Source organism: Copadichromis virginalis, linkage group LG22 (genome assembly GCF_057382275.1).
Source record: "Copadichromis virginalis isolate Kocher_CV1m ecotype Utaka linkage group LG22, C_Virginalis_male_GT1.1, whole genome shotgun sequence".
NCBI lineage: Eukaryota > Metazoa > Chordata > Actinopteri > Cichliformes > Cichlidae > Copadichromis > Copadichromis virginalis.
The window spans coordinates 19494203-19514937 of record NC_140638.1 but is presented as its reverse complement, the minus strand read 5'-3'; the positions used below and the strand labels follow the sequence as shown (position 1 = coordinate 19514937).

At 40.7% G+C, this 20735-nt stretch overlaps 1 protein-coding gene across 1 annotated transcript; it reads right to left on the bottom strand.

Moving 5' to 3' along the window:
* Positions 1-1744: 1744 nt before the first annotated feature.
* On the bottom strand, positions 1745-19534 carry galnt4 (polypeptide N-acetylgalactosaminyltransferase 4). The gene is made up of 11 exons (XM_085445934.1): positions 19350-19534; positions 16064-16516; positions 14057-14226; positions 12581-12770; positions 12250-12435; positions 10718-10835; positions 7424-7600; positions 5811-5942; positions 4782-4892; positions 3437-3589; positions 1745-3354 (listed from the first exon to the last, which is right to left on the bottom strand). Exons 2-11 carry the CDS (start codon positions 16447-16449, stop codon positions 3223-3225), a joined length of 1755 nt encoding a protein of 584 aa, XP_085302060.1. The 5' UTR covers positions 16450-16516; positions 19350-19534; the 3' UTR covers positions 1745-3222.
* Positions 19535-20735: the final 1201 nt, after the last annotated feature.

Here is a 20735-nt window from a genome sequence, read left to right as displayed (position 1 = left end):
ACAAATGCCCGTGGACCTGTGGATGAAAAAACAACATAGGAACCATGACTGAGTTTTCTAATGACTAATGCATTTTTAAAAGAAAAGAAAACACAGCACCCAGCTGTCACTGAACCACTAAAAGTTGCCTATCTTTGTTGCATCCTATAGCTTTATTGTGTATATTGTGTTACCTTAAAAGAGTATTCTGTTATTTTGTTAGCTTTTTTATACCACATACTTAGAATAAGTGTACTTTAGAAAGGTTTTTTTCTTAAGTAAGAAGGTCCAAGGATATATTAGTGATACATCATCTTGAATATCCAAATTTATTACATCTATAATTATAAGATCTGTTGGGCCATTGTCATCATTCAGCCTCTAAACATCAAAAACCCTCCATACACCAATGCAGATGCTTACCAATGATGTCCTCTGCATGCCTATGTAGATATCCAATTCAAAATAACTTATGATTAATGTTCGAACCATCCATTCTCTTCCGCTTATCCTTTTCAGGGTCACGGGGAGACTGGAACCTACCTCAGCTACCATAGGGCGAGAGGCAGGGTACACCCTGGACAGGGCGCCAGTCTGTCACAGGTTTCACACCCACTTTCACAAGTATGGCAATTTAGAATGACCAATTAATCTAACCCCACTAACTAATTAGTGATTAATGATTCTATGAATAATTGTAATTCCTGATCAGTTTTATATAATATTAAAACAAACGTGCTTTTCTTTCAAAAACAGGGACTTTTAAGTGATGCTGAACATTTCAGCTGTCGTGTGTTTCCTACCTCCTTTTTAAATTGTTCTGCTCCCTCTGTCTCACCCAACATTTTGCAACAGCACTCGGCAATTAGATAAAACATACATACAGTACCAATAGATTTTTTTTTAGTGAAAATATAATGCAGTGGTTCTATGCTGTGGGGCAAAAGGTCACTCCAGGAGGCAAACCTGGCTGAGTGAATAAGATTTTTATAGAAAAAAAATAGAACAACAAAGTTTGCCGATGGCATCTTGCTGGCCTTTCCTTTGATAAAATTCAACCTGGATCAGTTTCTATTAATAACTAATAGAAAATATTGGGTGTAGGCATCGACTTTTTCTCTATTCTGAATTAGGGCATGGTAGAAAATATCTGAAAACCACTAAAACAACCCAGGTAACCAATGAATATTGTATCACCCAAACTATGAAAGATGACATTCTCACATAATATTTCTAGATTTACTGAAACATGAATTGAGAACGGAGAGAGCAAACCACATATTGTTGCTTGTGTACATTTGTGAGCCCAGAGACAGGGAGGGGGGGAGTGAAAAGTAAACTAGATATTAGCCAGAACATTTAATATCATTTTGGTTTTGTTTCCACAGTTGGCAATCAAGATCCTTCTCTGTCGCCTGCCATTAGCGGTCAGTACTGATTTGCTACCAGTAGGTGGTGCCAAATTATTATGAATGCTGCAGTCCGTGAGTGCAGGGGTGAGCTGTGTGGATTGCAGGCAGCAGATTGCAATAGCAGCTTTTCAGTCTTTGGTTGTTCAAATGTGAAATGCATGTTGTCGCTTATACCATGACAACAACAACAAAAATAAAAAGTACACATTCACACCTAGTATAGCTGCAGCAGCTCACACTTTTCTCCTTTTGCTACACCTGGCATTTCATATAACAAAAAAACTTCTTCCTCATTCCTGACAGTTTAACTGTGCAATGCGCTGTTTGTGCAGGCGAGTAAAACAAAAGGCATGTGTGTTTGTGGTTAGTCTTTTATTCTTTCAATCATCCCAGCAGTCATTTTATTTAGAAAAATCCTTCCCCATCCCCAACAGTCCAACCTCTTCTTCATATCAAGTAATCAACTTCCCTTTTGCCTCATCAGTAGTTTTTACTGGTCCCTTTAACCAAGCATTATTTACAAAGCTAACACACAAAAGGAGTCATCTCACAATTTATCAACTAGTTTGAATATCACATATTCATAAATTCAAACTGCCATTGAGACCAAATGTAATTCAGTGGGAATGAATAGCAAAAAAAATGCTATTCACCAGTCATTTTACCAACAGTTTCACTGAATCTCTTGGTCCTTTGATCCCAGTAGAAACACTAATGTGGTCTTGAGTGGAAAAAAAGAAGAAAAGAAAGCCTAACAGGAGTGTTTTTGATGTAGTTTCAAGTACAGCTTACACACAAGACTCTTAAGAGAACTGGCACAGAGCTGCTCCCTTTAAGGATTCTTGTGACTAAACAAAAAACAGGCTCTAGTGAGTGTTGTTTGTAGTTTTATAGAATTGAAAAAGCTCTAAATAAATACGCTGGCACATTTCATTTCGGCACGCACGGGTTTGTGAGGGATGACAGGTTCTCAAAAGCAAAGTGACAGATGGGTTTAGAGGGTATTCTTAATTTAACACAACAGGGGAGAATAGATCACAACATCCGTGTCAACTTGATAAACCATCTGAGGCAAAATACACTTTAATAAATACTTCCAATCTCATTCAGAAGGTATTCTACCACGAAACTAGCTCCATAGACAAAAGCTAGAATTGAGAGGCAGTCTAGTATGACCACAGCTCCTTCCTCTCACATGATGGAGCACGTTAGGAAGCAGCAGGTTTGGGGCAAAATGCTGCTGACCTTACATTCCTAATCCATTGTTTTCCAGCAGCCTGTTTTTTCACAATTTTTTTAAAAACAAATATGAGGACATAATAAAAATAATCAATATTAATTGCACTTTAAGGCATTATTCTATAGTGCATGGTGATTTTCCGATCATGTTTCCGATCAAGAAACTGGCTTTAATCTCTTTGAAGGCACTGCTTCGTGTGCTACACATCTCGCTGCTTTCAAGTTGTTGCAAAACCCCGAGACGGCAATGACACTTCAGGTGTGCTGTGTACTCCACTCTGGCTGTAGAGGCACTTGGATGAAAACAACAACAACAAAAAAAGTCTTAAATTCAGCTGGTGTTCTTTAAAAAAAGACCTCACCTCTGTAGGTATTCACAAAGGTTTAAAAGCACTGGACTGGGTGAGTCATTGGCTTAAAGTGACTTTCTCCAACACCTCTTTTTTTTCTTTTTTTCCCCCCATTTCCATTCAGTGCAGACTTGAAAAGTAACAGAAATGGGAGCAGCGGGGGTCATACCTCCGCTACAGTATTTGCACTGTGGTCACGGAAGGCCACTTAAGGTTCCCTGCTACTATCTAGCTTCCTCCCACTACCACTCAAACTTCCACTGCTGGGTTTTGTCCCCTGGGACGCAGCGCCTCATCTGGGCATCCGTGCGGCCCGTCGTTGTGCGGTAGGCTGTCACGCACATGTCTGAGTGTGGATGATAGATGGTCCTGTCCTGAAAGGTTGGAAGTTGAAAGCGTGGAGTCAGTTTACAGGAAAATGTGAACCTGTGGCACACACATTCATGAATCCCTTACCTCTTTGAACTCCCAGATGAGACTGGGAGGTCTGACTTCCTCATCACGAGGGCAGTGCCTCATTCCGATGGAGGTCTGTCCTTCCAGTACTTCGGCACACAGCTCTGTCACAGAGTTGAAACGGATCTCCTTTTGAGATGTGTATTCAAAGTACTGGAGAGAGAAAGAGACAGTTATTTGGCCATTTTTTCTCCATTTACAGTTAAAATGTATTTCTTTGACACAAGCTTGTATTCACACATTTCTCTGAAAAGAAGCAGAGACTAAGAGATTAAAACTTTTCCTTCTTCTTTCTTCAGCTACATCTGTCTTTTGTTTAGAAAGCCAATTAGTGCAGTTTGGTATTTTTTTTCTTACCCACTAGGATTACAGGATGTTTTACTCTGCTGTTGCGCCACGGCTATAAATGCACTATATGATGCGTCGGCGAGTGTGTCGAGGGATCTCATGAGCAAAGACGGGGCCTTGGCCCTTTCAATCAAGCAGACATGAGCACAAACCCGACTCTTCCCCTCTGGTGTCATTTCAACAACCTGGTCCAGTGGGACAAAAGATGCAATGCTCCCTGTGCTACCCGTTAAGCGGAGGGTCAGGTAATCAATCTTTATACTTCCCCATCCTTTTCTTCACATCTCATACATCTTTCAGTTGCACTGGGGCCCCGTTATGGTCGTTTCTAACAAAAGACTTACTCGGGGTCCACTGTCTCTGGCTTCAAACTTATTTATCCAGGCTGTGCCATTCATTCTGCCCATGAGGCTCATGTATCTTTTAAATGGAACGTGGTTCTTATGTGGGCCAGGGAAAGGGGCAGGAGGGAGGTGGTGAAGGGCCCTCAGGTTTTTGTTTCACCGAGAAGCCATTCAAACATTGATTTTCAGTCACACATGGCGCTTTTTGTGACTGAGGACACCTGATGAGGTGCATCAATGGGGTAATCAGAGATAACAGCCAGGTTGAAGATCCACAGAAAGAAGTTCTGCCTATTGTCTGACTCCAACATTAAATATACATCCTCGTAGATAAATAATCTGGTGCCTTCTAAACCAGCCGTTACTGGAATTGGAAAAAAAAAAAAGAAAAAAAAAAAAAGCGCCTGTGATTCATGTGCACCTTTTTTTCCAGCTATCTGTGGATGCAATACCACATTCAGCTTTCCATTCATTACATTCAAGTCATGTTGGACACACCAGCAGAGAGTAATTTTCTGGTGTGAATCAACTGTGGCAGCTTGTTTTAGGGGTTAGCAGAAAGTCTTGACATTTCAAGATATATCTCCCACGGGGGCCACGAGAAGCTGTGGGATTGTGTCAAGAAAGAATAAACACTGAAATGCCTGACGTACCTGGTTGCCTCCTTGGCCGTGGCAGCCGAAAAGAGAAATCTGGGAACCTGTGGGACTGTGCTCTGGAGCGTTGTAGTCAAGGCACTCTGAATGTATTCCTGAGCTACGCACCTGGCAGGAAGAGAGCAGTAAATATTAATAACAAGTGAAATGCGGCACTGTATATCGATTCCTGTGAGGACTCTTATTTTCTTGGATTTATTCTTTGCTGGCAGGTTAGACTTTAAGGCCACGTAGGATGCAACAGCCCTGAAGATGGTGGATTCAGTCATCTGATTAAATCATTAAATGACGGTATATCACCAGGAAGCGAAAACAAATTGAACCTTTGCCATTTTGCTTATTTTCCACATCAGTACACATATATTAATCAATATGAAATAAAACTTACTTTCGCCCAGTTTCATAAGAAAATGTAAATTTTTCTTTGTCTGAGTAATGCCGTTCTTTCAGGTTTTGTCACCGTGTACCTGTAGTGTGGGTGTGCATGCAAATTTTAGACAGTTCTGACAGCAGAACATTTGAGACTTTGGACGATGCCCTCGCTGTAGCATTTGACTTCACAGCTGTCACTGGGAAATGTGTGTCGACGTGGACAGGTGGTGGATTTTTGGACATTATAACTAAAGAAGAAATCTTTGAGGGAATTTTCTTTTTCGCTTCAGAAAAAAACAGAGACATTGCTGTGGCTAAAATGTAATTGTTTTAAAATCCAACACTGAGCCAAGAGCAATTTTTCTGTAAAGCATTTTATAACAGGAGACTTCACCAGATGTCTGAATTAGAAAGGTCTTGAGCCCAGTCAAATGGATTTCAAAGCCTTCCCACTTTCAACGGAGTTTTCTCATATCACGTCTCACCCGAATACTTTTGTTTCACACTTGAATGATGAATGAAGACACAGCCGCATTGCTGTCTTTTATAAATCACAACAAGATCTGCCATCAGTCCAAAAACTAAATAATTAATCTTGCACTAACAGGATCAATAACAGAATTCAGACACAGCATCTGAAAAGGAGACACTTACAGCCCCGTGCCAGCCCTCCCTGTCCTCGGGTACATGTAGTTCAGGATAGATGTTCTTCAGATACCACTCAAAGCTGTTGCATTTCAGCTTCTCCCTCAAAAGTAGCCGTTCTGAAATATTCCCATATTTCTCCTGTGAAGCAACCACACAATGCATGAGTCACTGCTGTGGGTGAAAAAGCTGGTTAGATTTAGGAGAGTTTATTAAGAATGTACATTTATGGACAGTATCGCTTTATTTATACATTGCAGCTACATTTTAATCATTAGAGCATGCACACTTTTCTTTAAATATACACTGTATGGACAAAACTACTGGGTCACTAACACATTACACCTACAGGAACTACTGGAAACCATGCAATGAAGTTCCTTGTGCAGTTTTTCTGTAGATGTTAATGCCAGAGGGTGTTTGGAGCTCAGCAGAGCATTATTTTATAAGCAAATTTGGAGCATTTTTAGGCTTTATTAGCCTTACAGTACATGTCTGCTCAACCTTGTGAGTTAAACCGATTCTCAGGGCCCATTACTTTTGTACATACAATTTACATAAGATTTTTGACAACACAATTGATGGGTGTTTTCATAAAGGACACAGTTAGACTTTTAAAGCAAATATTTACATCCTGGATTTGAGAGGTGAATCCGGCTCCTGTAACTCCAAAAATCGAGTTCAAATAAGAATCTCAGGAAGCCAACTAGCAGATTATTGCCAACAGCATGTTTTAAATAGCTGTGTTTGCTAAGGCGTGAAGTCTACCCTAGGAGTCTAGAGTTCCTTTGGCATGTTTGAGGATGGATTATAACAAGACCGCCTAACACACACACACACACACACACACACACACACACACACACACACACACACACACACACACACACACACACACACACACACACACACACACACACACACTAAACTAATTCAATCATAAGATTTCTGATCTATCGAGTACTTTTTCTTTGTGATCCTTACTGCATTGTGCTCCCAATCTCAAAATTAACAAGAAAAAAATATTTAAAATAAATGAACAAAAAAACAACATAAAACAATAATTCCTTATAAAAAAACACATTTATAACAGCTATTCTTTCTTTAGAAAAGTGTAAAGAAAAGTTGGAATATCAACATGATTAAATGTATTCAATGAAAATTATATAACTCATTAATCAAACTAGTCACACGTCTATCGCTCTATAGCTGCATGACAAATTATGACAGCAACGTAATAGACTTGGAGCTGATGATCTTGGTCTGTGCTGTGTTCAATCTCCCCTGACCAGGTAATTTATTGTTTGATCAAAGATCCCTGACATTAATAATGCACTTTTTTCAGATAGTTGAAACTGAGATACATGAATCTTTGATGGTGCCCAATACTCAGAACCTGAGAGGCACAGCACTCACACCATACACACACATGTGAACAGCCTCAGTACCTCAATACACCTAACCCACTCAGTCAGATACTGATCTTATATCCACACCTACAGGGGGCAGTTAGATGAATCATCTAAATCTGACACCAAAAATAACTATTCAATTTACTGTCTACACATGGTGCTGGATAGTGTGACAACATATCAGTGCATGAAACACGCAAAGTGTCTTACCTTTCTGGCTGGAGGGTTCCTGTTGTAGAAGTGCTTTTTGTAAGAGTCCATCCAGACCTCTGCAGCTCGGACAGTATTCTGGAGGAAGTTGGGCCGCGCGTAAGGGGCTTTTTTAGGGAACACATGTCCCACGTGCGAGCAGGGATGAATCTCCAGGCTGCCCCCACACTGCCACACCTAAGGGTGGCAGATATGCAATTAAGTAAAGTAAAATGTATTTATATATCACCTTTCTAGATAACAACTGTGTCACAACAACAATTAAGAAATAAAAAAAAATACAAATATTAAAACAAACTCTTTAGTGGAGTCCACAGATCTCAAATGTTAATGTTACCTCATTTCAAGTGAAGTTTCTTCAATATGTTAACGTGTTCACAACACGAGTAAAAAAACAAACACAATCACGTTTCCAGGATTGTGTTTGTCAGGAAAATTAAGGTCAAGTACAAAGATGGCTGCTGAGCAGCCCAAGCACAAACAATGTGTAAAGTGGGCTAAAAGTAAAGTGCGACGGAGCAAGTGTCCCTCTCACCTGATGCCTCTAATTGTTTTTATTTTGTAACGTATTTCTCTCTCTCATGCAAGTATCTTTATCTAGTACTTAAACCATAGATGGGTGTGAGATGTGTGCCCCACCAGTAACACATGTTCTCAGTATTCATGGGTTATCACACCTATCTTCGAACTCAGCCTTACACACATGTCAGGCGACTGCATGCTTTGCATGCTTGTGTTACTTTTGTCTTTTCCCTAATTTATGTCTTCTCTGCCCTTCATCGTCCTGCCTGCGACCTGGAAATTAATCTCAGTATGCCTTGTTGAAGGACGCCTCAATTCCTACAGGGAAGGAAGGAAGACAGACAAGAGAGGAGGGTTGCTGGAGGAGCTATAATCAAGAATGCACAAGTGTTTTCTTTGCTAGAGTATTTTTACCTTCAATGTATAAAAAAACCCCACGCTACTCAGGTAGAATATGTAAACAATAGTAGGAAGAGGACACTTTTAAACAACCAGTCTTTTTTTATTCATACATTTCTTTCAGCGGATGATCAAACAGTCTGCCCTTCACTTCTTATGTGTGATTAAAATGAGCCATATTGCAAATTTAATCAAAAGTAGCCGGTAACATAAAACATCATGAACACTGTTACACCTGCAGTCATAAAAATGCAGCAGCGGTTGGGCTATAACAAAACAATTTACGACCCAGCTTTGCCACATCTTGGATTAAACTGACATTGAGTTAAAATGAGGCTCCAAGGCAAGGATGTCTCATATTGTTAAAACACCTGTTGCCTCAGCTCCTTGATCCTCGTGTCCTTTCTTCCTCACATCTTTAGTGGGAAGGATTAAGATGCAAGGAAAAGGAGTCGAGAATGTAAAATTTGAGTAATGGGAAACGGAAATACCTGTCCACAGGCAGACATATAAAGATTTATCAAAGGTGCCTGTGAAGGTTGTTTCCACTGCTGAAGATTTTTCCAAAACAACATTTTGCAAAAACTCACAAAGTAAAAACATTACCAGCTTCACCTCACTGCTGGTAAACGATTATAGACCACATGGAGACCCTTCACATGTGGGACAGGGGAGGGTTGGGGGATTACTAACACTTGGGCCACCTATTTCCTGTACATTTGACCTAATGGACCTCAACCATCTTCAATCTCGGCCTTTGACACCTGTGTAAGTTTTTTCTTTTTTAGACTGCATCATCCACAATGGATCTTTTTCCCAGCAGCCATTCTGACATGAAATCATGGGCAAAGACAGCTGTTACTAATCGCCTTAATGAGGGCTCAGCACTGAAACAGATCAGAACCGTCATGACTGCAGTAGTAACAACTGTGTTTGACTACTACATTTTGTCCAATGGCTGCTGTGAAACAAGTCTATTGTGGTGTGTTTTGACAATAACACTGTGCACAGTTTTGTATCAAATATTACCAAAATGGTGATTCAGCTTCTTAACATTATTTTTAAGTCCTTATATTATAGGAACAGCTTGAGAGAGACAGGTCATGGGGAAAAAACAGAGGTGGTGGTAAGCCGCACAGTTGCTGCTGTTAGTTGGTGTAAGGTTGGTGCACTGGGCATGTGCTGTATCTGTAAGCTGTTGGTCGCCACATGATTCTGTTTAACTTTATGTGTATCGGTCCACCTTGTCTTGATGTTCCTTTTAAGCAAAGATTACAAAACAAGATCTACTACAGGTATTATCTGAATGAAGAAACTGCTTTATCAATCTTACCACAAAGGTTCAACACATACTTTTGTGAGTCATACAACTGCATTTATACTAGAACCTACACAGACAATATCTTTTTACCTTACATTAATGGCTGGATCGTTCACCATTGATCGAACAAAAGATTAACATCCTTAAAGAAATGGTCTGGTATTGATTTAGTGCTTTTCTACACAAGTCCTATTTACATTTACCCACACATTCACCTAAGTGCTTTTTTAATTCCCACACTCGCACTCCGCATTGGGGTTCAGTTTCTTACCTAAAGATAATTTGACATGCAGGTTGGAGGTGCCAGAGATCAAAATACTGACCTTGTGATTAGTAAATGACCCACTCTACCGCCTCCTACACAAGGCAAAGCCATTATCATAAGTCCATAGGCAAACAGCTAATGCAAGACAGTCCTTTCCATCTTAATTCAGAAAGCATTTTACGCCGCACCACTATTTTTCAACACTCCAAAAAAAAGAGACCTAGAAACCAATTCACTAAACATAAATTATGTATGGGAAAAAGTCCCGGTGAGAGGCATTTTTGTTTCCACATGCATAACATATCACTCAGCTGAACAGCCCATTCTTCTTCACAATGCAGACAAATACACACTATAAATCATACACACACAATTTACATTCCTAATCTTGCATGCTCCTGCTTAAAATCTGTGCCAGCTTGATTGACGCCAGCAAGTGAAAAGTGACACCAACATCACAACAAGGTATCAGCCAATATAAGGCTGCAGTTTCACATACCCTGACTGACTGTGATCTGACACTGACTCACGCCAACTACGTACCAGCGGGCACAGGATAAACATTTTCCAACTAAATTTAATGATCTTTCTCTCTGCTCTCTATCGCAGTAAAAAAAAGCTGAGTAAAGATATGGTTTGTCTGGATCTGGTAACAAAGCAACTCAGATTAGTGAGTCTTTCGCAAAATGTTTTAAAAGAACCACTCAGGTCTAATATCGATTAAGTGGCCCTGTGGGGGCTAAGCAGACACTTCACTGTGATTCTGAGTGATGGAAAATTAACTCACCCTGAAAGAGAGCTCCAGGTTTTCTCCTCCCCACACATCCATGCCCATGTCATACGTGCCCAGATACTCAAAGTAGGCCTTGCTAACAGCAAATAATCCCCCGGCCATAGTAGGAGACCTGTGAGAATACAAGAAAAACAAGATCATTTTTATCATGGCCATGTTCAATCCCGTTACACAGAAAAACTCAGCGATTCCCTCTGCGCAAGTAGTTGACGATAGTGGGGAGAAAAAAAAAAACAAACTTCCTTCAACAGGAAGAAATGTCTGGCTGAAACAGGCTTAAGGAGGGCAGCCATTTACCTTGAGCAGTTGGGGTGAAACAAAAATTACAGAAAGGGACAGAAAAAAAGATGACAGGGAGAAAAATAACAAATTATGGAACAGAAGATACAACGTTACTGAACTGTAACAGTGTCATACAAGTGAACATCGGTATGTAACCTTTCACTCAATGAATCCAATCAGTTCCAACCAAATCCATGCATACTTGCAGAGACTGACATATGGATGGTTTAGGGTTTCCTAGCAAACTATAAGGTTCAAAACACCTTAAAAGTGGAGCTAGTGCCAGTCTCTGAATTAAATAGGGAGCTGGTTCCCCAGGAAAGAGGTTTATAGTCGAAGGCTCTAAGAACCACAAGTGAACCTGCCCTCTGGCAGCAGAGTGCTCTACTGGGATAAAACGGTACCACTGTCCTTAAGATATGGTGGGGTTTTGGTTTATTAAAGGCTTTATGTGTGAGGAGTATACCAATGAGGAAGCCAATGACATTAAGATAATTTGGGAGATATATCATTTCTTATGCTTTATTCTGATTATCTGAAAGCTTATAAGAGAACTGCTGCGACATCTTGATATTAACAAGTGTAAATAGTCCAACTTAGAAGTTAAAAAAAGCTATAATTAAGTCCATAAGTTTCTGGATAATGACAGGACTTTTGTAATTTTTGTAATTGCAGACTTTTAACTTTTATTCAACTGTTTTAGCAACTGTTTAGGAAATTGCGCATGTAAGACAAACTGGAAACTGATGAATACAAACTAAACTGTCCTGGTGAGGCTAATTTAATATCAGTGTTTTTTTACCTGTATTAAAATGTTGTGTCAGTGGTGCCAAATGCAGCAAAGAGATGGGAGGACGAGAATATAGACAAGTTGATTAACTGAGGCTATGAGAAAATGATAAGGTAGCAGGAAGCATAATGGATTTCCCAGTGTTTTAAAGATCAATCACACAGTGAGGATTTCTCCTGACTCAAAATGGGCATTTGGGGAATAACTATGAATACAAACACTACTGGTCTCATTAAAGTTAAAACAGTCTCTGTTACCTCACTTAACAGTGGTCTATCTAGTTTCATATTACTCTGGCCATTCAGTGTTGCATGTTAATCTTGAGTAAATGAAATCCTCCTTTAAAAAAAACAGCCACGATGCTTTTTCTTTGGGGGATCTCTTCACTGACATGTGTCAAGCTGATAAAGTGATCTCTCATGACAGTAGGCCTTGGAAAGTACCATACTGTTACCTGATGGGGTCGATGCGAGACTTGCGCCTCTTGCGTTCCATTTCAGGGACAGAGTGCCACTGAAAGGTGAGTCTCCAGTCAAATCCTCCGATCATTGGCTCATCTGTTTGCATGTAAAACTCAAACGTGTTCCAGTCGATGGTGTCGATCACAGGGCACACGATGGTACTCGCATTCTCAGAAATCCTAAGAGACCATAACAGGCAGAAAGGAGGGTGGCAGGAAAAAATGAAAAGAAGGGGGGAAGAAAAGTTGATTCAATGTGAGTCTTAAAGCTTAAAAACAATTTCTTCCTTTTTCGGATAAGGTTGTTAAAAATGTATTTAGGCACCTTTCCAACAGAGGCTCAATCCAGCCAGGAACACACTCACAGTGGCAGTCAAGAAATGTCAGCACGTCACCGGTGGCATAGGTGGCGCCAATGAGACGTGCACGAACCAGCCCCTCCCTTTTGTTGGTGCGGATAAGACGCACACGTTGCAGATCACTGATGTAGTCGGCTAGCTTGGATTTCAGGTAGCCTATTTTTGTAATGCAAACACAAAGAAATCATGATATCAAATGATTTAGTATTAAAACAAGTGGACAGACACACAGGTACTTCTATATTTATGGATTATGAAGTGAAATGTTCATCAGCTCTTGACACAAAACAATCATCTTGTCACCAACTTATTACTCCTTCATTTGTGTTTTATTGGCTGCTCACCATGCGTCATTACCTACAGAACTGCATACTAGTCCCTGATGATTTGGGAAATACCAGCACTCTGTTTTATTGCACATTTATCATGTTTATTGAGGCAACGCTGGTATCAAAAATAGTAGTAGGTAGGTGATTCATGCAGTTTTAAACACACGTCAACACTAAAACTTGATATTCTAGATCCGGTTTAGCCAGCTTTAAAGGGGAAAGCTGTCACTCCTCCAGCAGCCGGCTGTCTGGTTTAGGAGTGGCATGTCTAACATTCCAATTGGTCAGAGTGGCTGGAGGAAAGGAAATGATGTCACTGCAACTCAGTGCTCACTGAGGTCATCTTTATGGTGTAATGTCTCTGATCCGCACAGACTAGACTTGCTGTGACCAAATACTAATTCCATTAAGACAGACAGACATCAAGCACCTCCTATATCCAGTTTCTGAGGTGTAGTAGTATCATTCTTAGAGTCAGCACAAGTCAGCAGACGATCCATTTACTGATGAAAACTGCAAGATGTGACTGAAAGCACCTCAAAAGCCAGGGGGCAGATGCAGAGTGTAGACTGTTTTGCTACTGTTGTGCTGTTCCTGAGGTCCAAATGTTCCTGCTTAAGTTCCCGACTTGCTTATAAAGATGCTGGCTAAAGATTTATATTGCTTTGTTCTTAAAATGACAAAATAACAAAATTTACTGGAAAAAACCCACACAATCACAATTTTAAACACAACTTTTTTTTTTAATTTAATTACCTGGCCAAGTTTTAAATTTCTTATCCTTCCTGAGCAGATTTATCTGCTCTGGGAATATTTTCAGGACAGGAAATGTGTCAGGACTTGTTTCAGAGGACTGTTTTTTTTCTAATTGCTCTATTCAAAGGCATTCACTATTCATCCCACTATAGACAGCATCTTTATTTCTATATATAGCAGGCTCCTTCTTGAATCGTCTTTTGTACTTTGTCACTGTGCCAAAATCAAAGCGGCACACAAATGAGGTTTGGTTCAACTGGTTTACTAAACTAGGCCGAGCTGTCAGTCATCTTTGTTGCACAGCTCGTATGACAACATTTTACTTGTACAGAGACAAAATTACACACGCTTACAAACCTCGGTCACTGAAGTCATCGACGAGGATGATCTCTTTCAAGAGGACGGCAGGCGTGGCTTCCAGCACGCTGTGAATGGTCCTCAGCAGGGTGGACCAGGCCTCGTTGTAGAAGGCTATGATCACAGAGGTGGTAGGTAAATGTCGGTAGTCAAACTTCTTACTTCGGCATCTGAGGCATGCAAGTGTGTTTGTGTGGGTGGAGGGAGAGACAGAGTTGACACAAGCTTTAGTTTACTGTATTTTCATGGAGACACAACAGCACTGTAAATGAACTCATACGGGCATGAAATTATTTTTCATATGGCCAGAGCAGGCTCAGCGACAAGTGTGGCAGGAGGAGGCTTCTGGTCCTAATCCAGATGGCACTCATTAAAACAATAAAGAGAAGCAGAAATATGGATGGGGGTAGGGAGCGTATTACACCAATGAGCAACATACCACAGCAGCGCTCTGGGAGGGGGGGGTGAAAAAAAAAGAAAGAAAAAATTGGGACCAAATCAAAAGCTGGAAACTGGACAAAGAGAGAGCAAAATATGACACAGAAAGTCAGGAGAAACACGAAAAACAAAAAGGGTAAAATGTTTCTGTAAGCTCAAGACTGTGAAAGCACAAAATTGGCACAGATTTTTAGCAGTTTTGTAGCCAGAGTTCCAATTTACAAATATGACATTGCTGGAAGTGAGTTGGACACAACAAATCAAATGAGCTACTTCGCCCTCCCCTCAGAAGCACTGTGTTTATAGTGCTGCAGTTTCATCTCAAGAGAGCCTAAAGCTAATCCGCTAAAAAAAAAAAAAAAAAAAAAAAAAAAAAAAACACCTGCTGGAGGAAACGGGAAAATAGTAATGGACTAGGTGCAGAACTACAACAAACATATACACCACTTCAAAATTAATAAACCTGGGAGGACATGACCCATTTGCTTACAGATTTACAAGCCCTAAAGCCAAACAAAAAGACTAGCGCATCTGGAGCAGTCTGACAAGAAGAATGAGAATTTACTGTTCTCAGATCTTACTGAGTGTAATAACAGCCAGTCGTGGCCATAATTTAGTCCTACGGCATGTTATCTGACAAGCAGCGGAAGTATATCAGCTGACATAACAACAAAACAAGTGCATAAAAATCTATAATATGTTCATACAGAAAACACCCAGAGCACTGCTGCATCCTGTGTCACATCTGCACTCGTCAAATGTCCCTCTGCCACTGCTAGGCCCACGTCACCCATCGTTACAAGGAGTTACTTTCAGCCACTGAGACATTTTCCTCCACCCGGCGAGAGCATCTTTGTGTGTGTGTGTGTCGCAGTGGTGACAAGGGTTACTCCAGTTACACCTAGGTGACCCAGGAGACTCATTTTTCCAGCTCCAGTTTAAATAACATTTAGCTTGGGGTGTTCAATGAGCATAAATAGAACAATTGTATTTAGCTGTGATTGCAAATTTGATGCTAGAAATAATCTATAATGCTTTACAAATATACTCCAGGGCATTTAAAATAAACACACGGCCTTTACACAATCGAATGACGGTTCTCGCCAAGTTGATGCTGATGCAACATCTGGGTTTCATTAGCATGAGAGGCAGTAAGCGAAGAGACAAAAGGCCAAAGGGCCGAAGGAGAAACTGCTAATAAAAGACATCACACGGTGTATTTGAGCTGCTGACAACAACCGAGGATGAAATGAATCAATTCAGCCAAAAAGCCTCTTACAACAACTTCACCAAGCCCTGCACTGGATCACACGAGCCTTCATGCTTGTCTCTAACTGTCAGTGAAAACGTGATTCCAGTAAAGAGTTCAACTTAATCTCTACTGAGTAATTTGTAACCGTTGTAGCACTGAAGATGCTCCAGGCAATATTCAAGGCCTCATGTATTAGCAAGGAAAATAGAAAGCATTAAAAAAACAAAGCAATTTAAGTGAGTTTTCTTTCGACTGGTTGTCAGATGCCATCACTCAGTAAGTAACTAATGGATTATTCTTGTTTTTTCTGTACTCACTCTTTCATCCTGTGGTCCTGGATGTGCCGATGAAGGGAGATCTTGTCGCTGACATAAATATTGATGGCGTAGTGCTCCACACTGTCCTGCTCCTGCTTCTTTTCTTCAGGGCTCAGGTTGAGGTGTGTGGTCCGGCCCCACTCCCCTGGTGCATTGTTGTCTGGTGGTGGTTTAATGTACAGAGGCCTAGCCAGCTGCTCATCATTCCCACTCTCCTCTGAGACCAGCTGTCGTTCCTTAAGATTTTGGTCTTTAACCTCATCCTCCACAGAGGAAGAGAAAGGGAAAGAGGAGCGCTCCAACAGCAGATAGCCAAGCCACAGCACCCACAGGAGGAAACCAGCCTTGGCCAGCAAGCCCAGCTTTCGAGAAACACGCCCCCTCATGACAGGAACCACCAAGGAAGGACAGTGACAGGCTGAGCTTCAAGGTGCCCTTACAGGACACAAGCCTCTGGAGGAAAGAAAGAAATAGACAAAAGTTTATAATCACACACATTTTATGTCACATTTTAAAGCAAACCACAAAAGGAGGCGGCTGAGAAACACCGCTGACAGGAGCAGACTATCGGAACTCATCTCAACAAAGCTCTCCCATTAGATAAGGCTTAATCAAGTAAGAACCCAAGTTCTTAATCTAAACACTTACATCCACAAAAGATCGTATCTGCCTCTAAATGCACAAGTGCCCTGAGGACATCGCTCCCATTGACCAGACCAGCGGTAATCAACGCCGACATCATAAATATGCTTGCATGCTCAGGGCCACATTAAGATGCTCATTAAATACAAATTGCAAAGATGGAAGAGGCTAAATTATGGCTCACACGGCAATGTGCTGAATAAATTAAGTCTGTGATGCACTCCAACGAGAGATATGTCAGCCTGATAAAATTAATTAAAACTGAGCTGTTTTATTCCCAGTGAATCGCACTGAGTCTTACCGGAAATGTTTCTCACATCTGTGCCTCATATACAGTCAGATTTTTTCCCCCTAAATCCAAAAGTTATATCAAGTCTTTTAAACTTTCACCTTTTATAATTTTCCTTCCTTTTCATTTTTGAATACCCTAAACCTATATGACACATATTTGCAGCAAAGCAGAAAACACATATTTAAAGACAGTGGTCAAACAGCCAGGTTTAAGCATGCCTTTTGTTTAGATTTGGGTTTAATTCATTGTTAACTAGGAAACCTTTTAAAAGACTTGATTTTTTAAGAACCTGGTCTTTTGAAGGATTTCTCATTTTAAGACTTGTGTTCTCTTCCACTCGGCCAAATTCAAGGCTGATTGGAAGAAACCTTAAAAAACATTAAAAAAAACAAACAAACAATTGGAATAGGAAAAAAAAAATTATTTTTTGGCTTTTTTGAAAAACAGGATTTTCCCGGGTTTATCGGTACATAAAGACAGCAGTTTTGACATTTGCATTGGCTTAGCCTGCCAAAAGCTAGAAGAAGCCTGTGGTAAAAACAGACCACTTAGCTATGTTGACACTGATCTGGATGTAATCACATAATTGTGTTGCATTAATATTAGAGCAGGGTGCCATTTGCCGTAGTGCCAGCTAATGTCAGACAGGCTTAGTGGCAATAATGATTCACACACACACATACATACACAGTCCCACACACCACAGCAGGGCTTCTCCCTCCTCACAGAACAGGCTAATGATGGTTATTTCCAACTTTTACCAGAAGAAAAATGCAAATTATGAGAAAAGCTTGGCTTAAAATGGCCTTTGAGGAAACGCTTTAAAAGCAAATAGAAAAATCAAAGAGTGCACGCATCCGCAGTGCAGAGTAAAAAAGAAACTCAATTGCCAATGGGAGTCCTTCAAGGCAGCAGCGCAGCCTTTTCACTCCAGTCTGGGCTGTGGCCAGAGAACTCTGGACTCCTGAGGTTTCAAAATGGAGACGCCTGCAAACAAAACCCCCTTTTATTAGCAGTCCATCACACCTTCCACTCTCTCTGAATCTGATAGCCTTACCCAGGGCAGCTGCTTGGATCAAGCAGGATGGGGGCAGAGGGCTAAGATGCAACGTTAATCCTGACCTGCTTTTTGGTCATGAAACAAAAACACACAAAAAGAAGGGAGACGAGGGATAACATTGGTTTCCTGGGGTGCATTTTCTGCTGCATGTCCCACCCAGAGAGCAGTGAAAGGATGGGTCAATAGCTGATAAAATAAGACTCTATGTTAGAGTCACTTAAAATTCTGATGTCATGAAGCCCCGACTTCTCTCCACGGTCAGCCTGGAATGAACACTATGTACTGCATACATTGCACGCTTCATTTCCTTGTCAACCAGTCCAGAAACGACAAATAGCTGTAAATGGTGTAATATCCAAGAGGCACTAGCTGAACAGGTTACACAAACAATGCTTGACAAAGCAAAGCAACTCTTCCCCACCAACCGACTGGCTCTATTTCATTTTAAGAAGACAGGGATCACTGACTCATCGGAGCAACACAAGCAGCTCTCAGCTGCACTCTGTGTATATGGTACTGACAGAAAGGAGCCTGGGTGGGATGAGTGATGATGGCAGGCTTAATTTAACTGTTGTCTCTGACACACAAACAAACCCAAACACACTTGAAACACACTTTAAAACAACGCTTCCCCTCCTCGCTTTATTAAAGCTGATAGGTGCTCCAAATGAAAGCAAAAGTAAATCTCGAGTAAACCCCTAACACTGCCATCTCTCTCCCCACGGCCTAGCTGATGATCAAACTTTTATCTTAATTTGTATTTATGAAGAAAGGGGAGCTTTGAGGAAAAGAGAAATAGCAGTGGAGAGAGCGCCTGTCTCGAAAGCTGCAGTCGTAACACGCAAGTTCAGCAACAGGTCTCCGGATCTGTCAAACTAAATCAGTGTTTGGCTCCTAACTAGTCGTACAGTCAGCAGAGAGAGCAAAAGCCTCCGCTGACCCCCCCTGGATGAAGGTCGCATTAAACACACGCATAGCACAGCAGCAGCAGCGCGCGCGCGTGTGTATGTGAATGTTTGTGTGGGAAGAATAACCTCAACTTTCTACAAAGCCTCCACTTGAATTAGCAGCTACTAGAGGCTAAATGACAACCTCTTCCTACTTTCAAAGAAAGTCCACATTAGTTGTGGTGCCAAAGTTTTTTAAGTTTAATTACTGCTAAACGAGTGAGGAGCGCAAATAGATTTTATCGACATCGTCAACAGACAAACTGTACTTTGAACTTGACGACACATTGTAGCTGGGAGAGCATTTCTGTGAAGAAAGACGAGGTTAGCTTGTGTTGAGTTTACCTTCGCAACAAGTTACATGTCTCGGAGTTACTTCGAGAGTTGAGGCCGTTGTCTGTCAGCCTGGCTGCGGTCTTCTCACACTCAAACCTCTGGCTTGCAGATGTCAGCATACCCACATCCTTTCCTCCACACTGGGTTTCTGACCTCTGTCAAGACAAACTGAAAAACTACAGCGGTTCCGTCGTAACCTTTCAAAATAAAAGTCCAACAATGACAGGAGTTTAACAATAAGTATACATAGGAATAAAACATTAAAAAACATCTTTATATGTACAGAAGTATATGTTTATATATGGTATCATTAACCATTAATGTACGTTACATAAACGTCAATGTGAATTTTTTTCAATAACCTAAATTATTCAATGAATAACACACGTAATTGTTCGTTTAAGCTATACGGTACCCCATGGTTTGTACTTATGTGTGTTGTCTACAATAGATTTTTACGTCTTGACATTTCGTCATATTAACTTCCTCATACAAAATCGCGGGGGGTGGGGTGGGGTTGTAGTTGGTACTTCCGGTGTTGTTAGCAACGTCTCCAGTTAAATTGACGAAGTACTTCATGCTAGCCTGTTAGCTATTCATTTGGCTCTGTCTACAACTGAAACCCCCACAGGTTTTTAATAACTTTAAACTTTGTATGTGACTGTCTTTGTATGTAACTTTGGAGTGATGACTATAAACGTTATATCCTGACTCTGTACAATGTGAAAACAATCTGACGTGAGTTTGTCTAAACTTTAATTTGTGCAAAAACTCCGATACCTTTCGAGATAAACACTCGACCTGCACTTGAAAACAATGATCTGAAGCACTTCGTCATTTTACCATGACTTTATAAGAGCCCAAAATGTTTGGCTCATGTGTCGCTGCTTTCTAAAAACAGTCATTTTACAAAACGCTACACCCACTTAGAAACTCCTGCCACGTTTGTAGTACGTTTATGAGCTGATAACATCATCTGAATGAATGAACCTTCTATCCAGATGTAAAGAGTGTCACTGTTTGCATATCATGAAGACATAGCAGACATAATGCAAGAGAAAAAAATAACATGAGCTGGTGTTTTACCACAGCAGCAACTGCAACTTTTAATCTTCTTTAAAGAGTTAATTGAATTTAATAGCAGGCTTACAGGTTTGTAATTTTGATGCAACGAGAATTGCATGGAGATCAAAAACTCCAAAGCATGCAATAAAGTCTGTTCAGTGGATTGATGTCAGAATACATGAGGCAAAAAGACTGTAGGTATTGCTTTTTGGTTTGATCGTGATGCCATGTAGTGTCTGACCCCCCAAAAGAGCAAATGAGAAACCACTGTGATGTTCACAGGAATGCCGAAAGGATCTATGCGCCCCACTGTACAAAGGGACTGTGTAA

Coding starts and splice junctions, on each gene's coding strand:
- galnt4 (XM_085445934.1), bottom strand. CDS start 16,449: ATGAGGGGGCGTGTTTCTCGAAAGCTGGGCTTGCTGGCCAAGGCTGGT. Junction 10,836..12,249: donor TCTCGCATCGACCCCATCAG/GTAACAGTATGG, acceptor GTATTCTCACAG/GTCTCCTACTATGGCCGGGG. Junction 5,943..7,423: donor GGAACCCTCCAGCCAGAAAG/GTAAGACACTTT, acceptor GTTGCTTCACAG/GAGAAATATGGGAATATTTC.